Source organism: Orycteropus afer, unplaced genomic scaffold (genome assembly GCF_000298275.1).
Source record: "Orycteropus afer afer isolate SDZICR_OR568_19922 unplaced genomic scaffold, OryAfe1.0 scaffold00291, whole genome shotgun sequence".
Taxonomy (NCBI): Eukaryota; Metazoa; Chordata; class Mammalia; order Tubulidentata; family Orycteropodidae; genus Orycteropus; species Orycteropus afer.
Genome location: NW_006921878.1, coordinates 3,010,529 through 3,021,537, shown reverse-complemented (window position 1 = coordinate 3,021,537; position 11,009 = coordinate 3,010,529). Strand labels below are relative to the sequence as shown.

Genomic DNA, 11,009 nt, shown 5'->3' with positions numbered 1-11,009 from the left:
CCCCGGCTAGAGGCGCCCCGCCGCCGGCCCGCGGAGCCCCGATGCTGGCCCGGAGGAAGCCGGTGCTGCCGGCACTCACCATCAACCCCGCCATCGCCGAGGGTCCTTCCCCCACCAGCGAAGGAGCTTCTGAGTGAGTGCACCGGAGTCGGCGGGGAGACGACGGGGGTTGGACGGGGTAGAGGGTCCCTGAGAAGTGTGATTGGGGTGAGGGCGGGTCTTCCGGAGAGAAGATGGGATGTGGGGTCCCTGAGTTGTGAGAAAGTGGTGGTGAGACAACCCACAGGGGAGAAACGAGGTGAGGGGTAGCTAAGGTGAGGGGGTTTCCTGAGACGTGAGATCGGGTGAAGGGTGGTCCCTAATGAGAGAGGCTGAGGTAAGGGATCCTCGTGGGAGGAGATTGGGTGAAGGGTCTCTGGGTGGTGAGATTGGGATGAGATGTCTTTTAGGGGAGAAGACAGGGTGAGGGGAGGTCTGCAGGGAAAAAGATGAAGCCGGGAGGTCCTTGAGTAGCTAGATCAGTATTGGGAGGGGGGGCTTGCAGAATGAAGATGGAGAGGTTCCCGCAGGAAGAAGATGAGTGAAGCGCCCCTAAGTAGTGAGATCAGGACTGGGGGATCCTTGCAGAGTGAAGATGGGTAGGAGTGGATGAAGCGTCCCTGACTGTTGGGGGCGGCGGGGTTTCCTGAGTGGTGGGAAGGTTGTGTTGAGGGGTCTGGGGGGATCCCTTGGTGTATGGATGAGGCGAAGGAAGCCCCTGAATAGTGGTGTTGGTGTGGGGTGAAGGGTGTTGAGGGAGATCTTGAGGCACCAGATGTGCGGGAAAGGCGAAAGGGATCCCTGAGGGGTCAGGATTGAGGGGGCTCCCTGAGGTGTAGGGATGGGGGAGCCTGGGGGAATTGGGGGTGAGGATAGCCTGAGCACCAATGAGCAGACTCTTGTCAGGATGGGAGCGGAGACCTCTGGGGCTGGGGGAGTGGGGAGGGTCCCAAGAAGGTGAAGAGTCTGGGGAAGAAAGAAAGGAAGGAGTGAGGGGCTGAGGAAAGGGAGGCCGGGCCAGGCAGGGGCGGGGAGAAACGGGAGAGGATGTGGAGAGAGGTAGGGGCAGCCACTGGGAGCCCTGGAAGCAGGTGAGCAGAGATTCTGAAGTGAGTGGACTGGAAAAGTCTGCAGGGACCAGGGAATGCAGAGTGACTGAAGCGGGCAGGGGGCAGAGAGAAAGGAGCCCCAGGGTGTGCGAGGACAAATCCTATAGCAAGAGGAAAAGCAAGAAAAGGGAGGGCGGGAGGAGGGACTTTGAGGGTCCAGAGGAGTGTCATTGTCAGGCCATGGTCTCCTGTTCCTGTTCTCCCTGTGGCTGGACCATCCTGGAGCCCCCAGCCATGGTATCTGTGATGTGCCTTATGGTGAGAATGAGCCCGTTCCCTCTCAGGGGACTTTACTTTCTGTAGCCCAGACCAAAGAGGAGTGTCCTGGTGTGTGTGTGTGTGTGAGAGAGAGAGCGAGAGAGAGAGCTGTGCGTGGGGATGTATTTCTTATTTTAAAATTACCCTCCTTCTTACAAGTAAGTTCATTTTCATCTTCTCTTTCTCTTCTGTAGTTTCTGATTTTCATCCCTTCAAGAAATCCCCCAGAGAGGAAGCTTCCCCATTGGAATTCCAGGGTGGTGGGGTGTTTTTTGTTTGTTTGTTTTTAATTTTTGACAAAAGCATACACAATGAAACATATACCGATTCAACAGTTTCTCCATGTCCAGTTCACTGATGATGGTTACATTCTCCACATTGTGTCTCCATTCACACTGTCTATCCCTATTATTTCACCCCCGTTGACTCTGACTCTTTGCCCCTTAAAGTTCCCGTGTGTGCTTTAGGGGGGAGCGTTGGCATTTCAGTCTCTGGTAGGGAATTGTTCAACAGGGCGCAAAGCTGAAGACACACATTCTTTATTTTTGGGGCCACGTTGTTTGGTTTAAAGATGACTTTGTGGGATAGCTTTGGTGCCAAGTTCTAAAATGTTTCCAGACAGTAGCTTCAGGGTCCTTCCAGTCTTGATGTCAGGTTTCTAATAGGGGGAATTAGAGAGGTTTTTTTTTTCCAAATAATCACAGTTGAGTTGCCATTACATCTAAATCGGATTAATCAGCTGACTCCAGGATGTGTTTCCGGGTCATAGGGCAGTCCGGAGACCTCTGCATTCTGGCCTCAAAGCCTGCTTCTTCAGCCCCATGGTTAGGCGTAGTCCCTGAATGAAAAGAGCCATAGCTGCTCATTCCTTGGCGCATCCACTTCTGCCCATCAGAGTCCCCTTTTATTTCTTCACCCTGGTCTTTGCCCAGTGGGTGTTCCAGGAGCACCCACTTGGCCCCAGTCCTGGCTCAGGGATACCAAGATGAGCAAGGACCATGAGCACGCAGGTTTGATTCTGGGCATTGCCATTTCCTCATGCCATGACCTCAGGCAAGTTCCTTAGTCTCTGGGAGCCTGTTTCTTCCTCCTGGCCTGGGACCCCCAGACATCCACCTCCCAGGATGGTTAGGGGAGGACTCTGGGCTGTGGTATTTGCTTGTAAAGTACACAGTATATGCTCTGAAAATGGTACCTAGCCTCATACCTTCTGGAAAGTTTTTTCGGCCTCAGTTCAGGTGACAGTGCCATCTTAGATCCCCACCTGTGTGATCCTTTGCTCCTGTAAGGTGATGGTGGAATTTCAGGATTGGAAGGTTCTAGAAGGGGCATCCATCTATCCCTTCACCCCTGCTGGAATCCCCTATATGACATCTCCTCCAGGTGGGCTTAAACACCTTCAGGAATTAACTAAGTGCCCTGAAGGTGGCCTGTTCTCCTTTAGAGAATTCTCTTACAGTTCTCCATCAGGTTCAATAGCCACTGGCTGCACCCTTAAGATGCGGTTTGTCTAAATCGAGGAGAACTGTGGGTATAAATTATATTCCAGATTATAATGACTTAGTACAAAAAGCAGATAGTGCAGACTGCTCATTAATTTTTTATATTGCTTTTGGGGTGAAAAGAAGGAGTTTTGGTGGTGCAGTGGTTAAGGCATTTGACTGCTAACCAAAAGGTTAGTGGTTGGAACCCACCAGCTGCTCTGCAGGAATCACGTGAGGCAGTCTGCTTCTATGAAGATGACAGCCTTGGAAATACTTTGAGGCAGCGGTACTCTGTCCTATAGGATTGCTGTCAATCAAAATTGACTCGAAGGCAGTGAGTTTTTGTGTTGAAAGGAGCCCTGGTGGCTTAATGGTTAAGGTCTCAGCTGCTAACCAACATGCTGGCGTTTGAACCCACCCCGTGGCTTTGAGGGAGAAAGACCTGGTGGTCCGTCTCCGTGAAGATGACGGCAGGGAACCCTGCAGAGCACTTGTACTCTGTCACGTGGGCGCGCTGTGAGTGGGATCGACGTGATGGCACCCAGGGACAGCAACTACAATATGTTGGAAAGACACATGTGAGGTTAAATCAAATGTATTGAAATCCCACCTGTTTTACTGCTTTTAACGTGGCTACTAGAAAAATGTCAGACTGCACATGGGGCTCACGTAATGCTTCTCTTGACAGTGCCGGCTTAGTGCATATATTGAGCTAAAAATCTGCCCACCTATGGCAGCCAACCAGTTGCCTTCAAGTGGACGCCAGCTTGTGGTGGCCCAGGTGTGTCAGAGCGGAACTGTGCTGGTTTTCAGGAGCCCATTTTTCAGAAGCAGATTGCCAGGCCTTTCTTTTGAGGCACCTCTGGGTGAACTCAAATCGCCAGTGTTTCAGTTGGCAGCCAAACCGCGTTCACCATTTCTACCACCCAGGGCATTGGTGCAAATAGCTGATAGTCCAGATTTCCTTTGAACATGCCTTAAATCACCCCAGAAAGTCCAGTATGCGTGGTTTGTTTGATAACACGGTTCAGGAATGGGAGTGTGTGTGTGTAGGGGGGGTAGAAAACGTGTGTTTACTGTCATGTATGGGATATAGGAAGAGTGTGCCCTGTGAGCCAAATGTTCCAGAATTGCCTGCATGACTTAAATGATGCCTCTTCTTTCCCCCCTCAAATGCCTATAATTCATGTATAATTGGGGGTGTGTACAAGGCATGTTTTCTCTTCGACCTTTTGGTCCTTACAGTCCTTTTGGTCTTTTCAGTCCTTTGCTAAGGCCACTAGAAACAAGTTAGGTCGTCTGTCCTCACTAAAGACAGGTATCCTTCATTCATCCCACTCCAGTCTCATTTCCCCAGTTCCCACATATCCTTCTGGATGTAGTTGGGAGTGCTGGCTTCAGGGTCCAGGACTCTTGGGTCTAGGCACCGGTACCTGTAGCCATGCCCAGCTCCTGGGCTGGGGTGCCATAACACATCCTTAGGGTCCTGAGGTCTTCTCCCTGACCTTCGTGAGCAAGGATGTAGGCGGAATCATCGGCCCCCTGGTCCAGGTGGCTGTGTGTCTGCAGGCGGGCGTGCACACAGGTCTCTCTTTTGTGCTGGATTGTAAGTCCCTCGTATGCAAGACCAGGTGTGATTCAGCTCTCTGCTCCCAGCTGCCAGCCAGGGCCAGGGGTGGTGCCCTCTCTTGGCACCCACCCATGCCCTGCTAATCCTCACCCTTGGGGTCTCCACAGAGCGAACTTGGCAGACCTCCAGAAGAAGCTAGAGGAGCTAGAGCTAGACGAACAGCAGAAGAAGCGTCTGGAAGCCTTCCTCACCCAAAAGGCCAAGGTCGGCGAGCTCAAGGACGATGACTTTGAAAGGATTTCAGAGCTGGGAGCCGGGAATGGTGGGGTGGTCACCAAAGTGCAGCATAGACCCTCGGGCCTCATCATGGCCAGGAAGGTGAGTGTGGCTGCGGCAGGGCAGGCTCCCCTGGCAACAGACTGGAGGCCTGAGAGGCCTGCAGGTCTCTGCTTTCTGATTGGCTATGTGTTGGAGGCCCTTCTCCCTGGTGGTGGGTTATCAGGGCTGGAGGTTCTAGTTAGAATGTAGCAACCCTGGCCAGCCTCAGGCAATGCTTCCCCCCTTTAATTGCTGACTTCTGCCCGGGGAGCCCTTTGAAATTCAGGTCCCTAGAAACTCTGTATTGTTCAGGGGCTGGCTGGAGAGAGGCGGTGAGTAGAGTTTCTGGAAAGAAAGGTGAAAGCCCGAGTGCAGCTTCACTGGTACTTCCCAACCCAGGAGGGCTCTTCAGGCCCTAGATGTGGCTCTGCTGCTGGCCACGGTGGTCCGATCGGGGGCTTGCAGAGGGGCCCGTGGGTGAGGAGTGACCAAACCACCCTTCAGGAATACGCGCACACTGGTGTTGGAGAGTTCTGAGCCTTTGCCGGCGTCTGGGTTCCTCGCCCAGCATTGACCCTACCCTGTGTGTGAGAGAATACTCCATAGGGGATGGAGGGAGCTGAGAGGATGAGGGGTGACCGTCTTAGGATTTGTTGTTGTTGCTGCTGCCGAGTTGGCTCTGACGCACAGTGACCCCAAGCACAGCAGAGCCAAACCCTGCCCGGTCCTGCAGCACACCCGTGGTCAGTTGTGGATGGACTGTTGTGATCTGTAGGGTTTCCATCGACTGATTCTGGAAGTTTCTTCTTAGTGTATCATATCTTAGTCTGGAAGCGCTGCTGAAACCCGTTCAGCATCGCAGGAACACTCACGCCTCCACGGAGAAACAGGTGGTGCCTGTGTAAGAGGTGCCGTGGCCAGGGCTGGAACTGAGGTCTCCTGCACGGAAGGTGAGAATTCTACCACTGGACTACCAAATTTAGGACAAGTGGCTCCTCAGCATGTTCCCAGGAGCATTTCTAGTTACAAATGGTTCAGCTCATACAACATGTCCCTTCAGATGTAGGAAGCCACCTCTTCCTGGAAGCCCACCATCCTGTGACTACTATGCTACTCACCTGGCACAGGGTTGGAACAGAGTGGACATTCAAAAGCATTTGGTGTCTGAATCGAATAGGAAAGTCATCTGCCTGACTGTCTTCGCACTTTGGGGCTGAAGCACCCTGATGGAGCAGGAGCCCGGCACCAGGCTACCAGGTCAAAGGTGCCTTACGGTCTGTCTGGAATGCTAGCTCACTTGGGTGACCTGTACCCTTGACAGAGCTGAAGGGCATTTGGCTAACTCCGTAGGTGAAAGATTTAAAGTTGTTTTTTTTGTTGTTGTTTTGTTTTGTTTTTTTAAGTTTTAATAAGCATTGGCCTTAGTCTGACGCTCTCCACTGCTGAGTGGAATTCTTCCTTCCCCAGGGAAGACAGTGTGAATTCCAGGCCTTAGGAGTGTGAGGCCTTACCTGCCACAGACTGACTTATCAGATTTCCACAGTAGACTGCCCCGAGATGAGGGGACTGGGGGGAGAAGCTTCGGGAAGGCCCGGCAGCTCCTGCTGTGGGCCAGCAGCAGCGTATGTTGCTGCATCCCTCTGGTCCTTGAGCTTATGGACGTTATCCTAGCCAGGGTGACGTATGGTGGGCAAGCAGCAGACCAGTCCTGTGTTGCTGTTGTTGGGTGCTGTTGGGTCAATTCCGACTCACAGGGACCCCATGTGACAGTAGAACTGCCCCATAGGGCTTCCTAGGCTGTCATCTTTATGGGAGCAGATCACTAGGTCTCTTGCCCATGGAGCTGCTACATGGGTTTGAACCACTGACCTTTGGTTACTGTAACTGCTGCCACCAAGGCTCCTTTTCAAGTGATTATCCTGGGTCATTGTGGGTGCTAAAACCTACTGCATATTCTCATTTAAATCTAACAGTAGCTCCATTTTTACAGATGAGGAAATTGAGGCTTAGCAAGACTGTCTGACTTAGGTCTGAACCTCCTTGGGTCTGCCTTTCTCTGGGAGTCTCAGTATCTGCTGTGGCAGAAGCGAGCTGGCAGGACCACATGCCACTTGCCACTTCTACCTCCTCTCCTAACTGGTTTCCTGCATTTACCTACTATACACATGTCATTGTCCAGTTATGGTGGTGCAAATGGAGAATGTGCCAGGCTGCTCACCAGAAGGTTGGTGGTTCAGGTCCACCCAGAGGCACCTTGGAAGAAAGGCCTGGCACTCCACTTCCAAAACGTCAGCCACTGCAAACTGTGCAGAGCACAGTTCTACTCTGACACAAGGAGTCACTATGATTCAGGGTCAACTCTATAGCAACTGATAAACCATGGGCTGGGCTCCTTATCAAGGGCTGCCCCTGGGTACCAGTCAAGGTGCCGACAGAGCCCTGCAGGCCAGGTTGGCACTTGATGACAGGAAGAATTACACCCAGCAGTGGGGAGGGTCAGACTAAGGCCAATGCCAGAAGAGGCCCTTCTGTTCAGCAGGACCTCATGGTATCATCGGGTGCAGGCTCCAGTTGGCCACCTCTTCTGATTTCTGAATGTTACTGACTGACTCAGAGTGTCTGGACACACTGTATGGGCCACATTGGTCACTTCTGCTGGCCATGCCCAGCTTGGCAGCCACCAGCCTGGACCTGTGCTTCCACATGTTGCCTTGGTCATTCTGGACCCAGCCTTCGATGGAGTTTGCCACTGTGTGCTTTGCCGTCATCCAGTGAGGTCCTTTTCTCTTTCTGGTCTGTCCCCCTATCTTCTGCCCTGTTCCAAGCTCAGAGCTCCTTCTGCAGTAGACACCACTGTCAGCGCTTCAATGTGCTTGGTGTTTGGGGTGAACTCAATGCTGCAACCACCTGGGGCTCCTTCAGCGTTCTGGGTCTGTAGCTGCCCTGTCCAGTAGGGCAACGCCCGGTCCTGTGTGGCTGCTGAGTGCTTGAAAGGTGAACAGCCTGACATGAGAAGTACGTGTATAAAATGCTGATCTTGTTTCATCAGTTAGAATGCACAGCCTGGAAAGTGGTGGCATGGGAAGAGCATGGACAGTAGCATCTCAAGAGACCAGTTCCAATCCTGATGCCACCCCTTACAAGCTGGGTGCCCCTAGGACCCGTTCCTTAACTTCCCAAAAGGCTGGCTACCCATCAGGCTGGTTCTACCTGTCCTGTAGGCGGGTGTCAGGGCACACGGGTATGCCAAAACGGCCTTCCCTCCCACTGGGTCCCCATCCCTGCTCCTGTGCACCCTCATGTGTGGCTTCCCGTCAGTCTGGAAAGCTGGGTGTACAAGCCATGGCAACCTTGACTCACAGTGAACCCGTGTGTATAAGAGTACTGGGCTCCCATCTTGTTCTCTGTGGGGATGTTTTCAGAAGTAGGGGGCCAGGCTTTTGTTCCAAGGCACCACTGGCTGGACTCCAGCCTTTTGGTCAGCAGCCGAGTGGGTTCACCGTTTGTACCCTTAGGACCTCCATGAAAGTAACAGCACCGGCAAGACAGAGGCCCTGCAACCACCTGGGGCTCCTTCAGCGTTCTGGGTCTGTAGCTGCCCTGTCCAGTAGGGCAACGCCTGGTCCTGTGTGGCTGCTGAGTGCTTGAAAGGTGAACAGTCTGACATGAGAAGTACGTGTATAAAAGCCACCCCCGGTCTGTGGCGTGCTGTGATGGCTTGCATGTGGCTGCGACACTGGAAGTGTGCCATGAGGCTTTCCAGTGCCAGCAGGATTACCCAAGGTGGACAGGTTTCAGCAGAGCTTCCAGACTAGGAACAAAGGCCTGGTGATCAGCTCCTGAAAATCAGCCAATGAAGACCCTATGGACCCCAGCACACTCCTGTTCAATAGCCAGGAGATGAGCCCCCAGGGCAGCAGCTGCAGCCTGGGCTCAAGCAGGCCACGAGGATGGGGCAGGGATGGCAGTGTTTTGTTCTGTTCCACTGGGGTCACTATGAGCTGACTGGACCGCAGCTAACCATGACAGTGTATGTAAAACACATGTTTAATTTTGAAGGTTTGGTCTGTAAAATACCCTGTTAGTAACTATGTTGATCTAAGTTGAAATGATAGTTTTTTGATACATTGAGTTACACAGACCAGAGAATCATGTTGCCTGTCAGGCCTGCCTTTACTGGGGTATCTGGGAGGCTGAAGATCAGGTGGGTGGTTCATACTAGGTTTCTCTCAAACCTTGCTCCTCCCAACCATGACCTCTGCACCTTTTCACCTTTCAAAGCAAACTTCCCCAGGCCATGCAACCACCTGCCTGAATTCTGACACTTGAAGCCAGCCCCAGCATCTTGCCCTTTCAAAGCAGCCGTGTGCACCTTTTTGGTTACTTAAGAGGTGCGTTCCCACCAGAGGAAAGAACAGCTTAGAGTTCTAGTACCTTACGCCATCCTGCTGGATCTGGCTGCTGTGCTGGTCAGGGGTCAGGGTGGATATGAGGCGCTGCCTGGGGAGAGGCCAGGGTGCTGGGTGCTCTAGTTCCAGGCCACCCAGCTCTAGCCTCAGTTCTCAAGGTCACCGGCTTGCTGAGCAGGTGGCGCCCTGTCCCCACCCCCGCACGCCTGGGGGCCGAGGCCATGGGCAGCCTCCTGCCCTGCACGCTGCACATACTTCTCCACGCCACATGCCCTTGAACAGGCAGGTCTTTGTCCCCCACAGCTGGAACACCCTTCCTCCCACCTGGTCCATTTGGTAGAATCCTACGCTTTCCTGGAGGCCCAGCCCAAGTGTCACCTTCTCCCTTGCACTCCCTTGCCTCCCAGAGCAACCCTCTCTGTAAGGTGCCTTGCTGACTACATTTCCTCACCATGTTGACCCTGTTGAATCGTACATCCCCGATAGTGGGACCATCTTAGGGATCTGGTTCCCTCCTCCTCGGTCTGGCGTGCCATCAGCACTCAAGGCACGTGTTGACTTCATGGTGATCATTTTCACATCCTGGCACCAGACTCCTCTCTGACGGCTGGATGAACATCCTCTTGTTTTTCTGAGATGGCTCCATCCCCGTCTGTCAATGTGTCCTACTAGGTGGCTTTGTGTTGCTTTGATGTCAGAAGCTATGCCACCAGGATTTCAGATTCCAGCAGGTCACTCATGGTGGACAGGTTTCAGTGGAGCTTTCTGCCTAAGACCAGGAAGAAAGGCCTGGTGGTCAGGTTACAAAAATCAGCCCATGAGTGACAGTAGAGCATTGTCTTTTCCAGAGCTGGGATGAGCCCTGAGGGTGGAGGGCGCTCACAGTGCACAGCGGCCACCACAGCGGACTCGAGCAGACCGGTGATCATGGAGATGGCGCGGGGTGGGCAGCATTTCATTCTGCAATACAGGGGGTCATCAGGAGTTGGGGCCGGCAGGATGGCACCTCCTAACAGCAACAACCACAATGGTGGAGGTTCACAGACTGATCAGCCAGGAAGTTTGACCCCAGAGCTTTTTCCCAGAGCTCTGGGTTCTCCTGCAATGGTTTGTAAAGGATTGCTTGTGGCGTTTGACCAGGTGTCTTTTCTGCCTCTGTCCCATGGTCCTTTGTTTCTTAGCAAATTCAGCTGAAGGGGAAGGAGGGTTGGGATCCTAGGGTGACAGCTGTCAGGTAGTGTCTCTAGTGTGGCAGTGGGAGGGCTCTTTATGTAAACCCACCCCTGACTTACAGAGGACAGAGGGGAGGGACTCACCCCCCTGACTGGGCCCAAGGAGAAAGGCTGAACCTTGTACAGTATTCCTGTTAATTGCCATCTAGTCAGCCCAATGCATGACAAACCTGTGTACAGCAGAGCAAAACGCTGCCCGGTCCTGTGCCATGTTCACAATCGCTGGTCTGCTCAAGTCTGGGGTTGCGGCCACTGTGTATTTCGAGTGCCTTCACCCTAGGGGCTTATCTTCTGGCACCATCTGGGACCCTGTTGTGTTGTGCTGAAGGGGTTGTCATTGACTGATGTTCAGACATGAATTGCCAGGCCTTTCTTCCTAGTCCAGCTTGGTCTGAAAGCTCCCTGAACTCTGTTCACCGTGGGTGACCCTGCTCGTATCTGAAATCCCAGTAGTGTAGCATAGCTCCCAGCCTCACAGCAACACGTAGCTACAGTGGTGCAGCACACTGACAGGCGAGGGAGTAGAGTAAAAATAGTGTAAACTGTAAAAGTGTTTTTAAAAAAAACCACTGCCATCAAGTCAATTCCCA

General features: G+C 52.9%; 1 protein-coding gene across 1 annotated transcript in view; it reads left to right on the top strand.

Moving 5' to 3' along the window:
* Positions 1-41: 41 nt before the first annotated feature.
* The window catches only part of MAP2K2 (mitogen-activated protein kinase kinase 2), a 32,104-nt gene continuing 21,136 nt past the window's right edge, over positions 42-11,009 (top strand). The window contains exons 1-2 of the mRNA XM_007951036.2: positions 42-133; positions 4,628-4,838. Coding sequence (XP_007949227.1) covers positions 42-133; positions 4,628-4,838 — 303 coding nt within the window. The remainder of the gene's footprint in view (positions 134-4,627; positions 4,839-11,009) is intronic.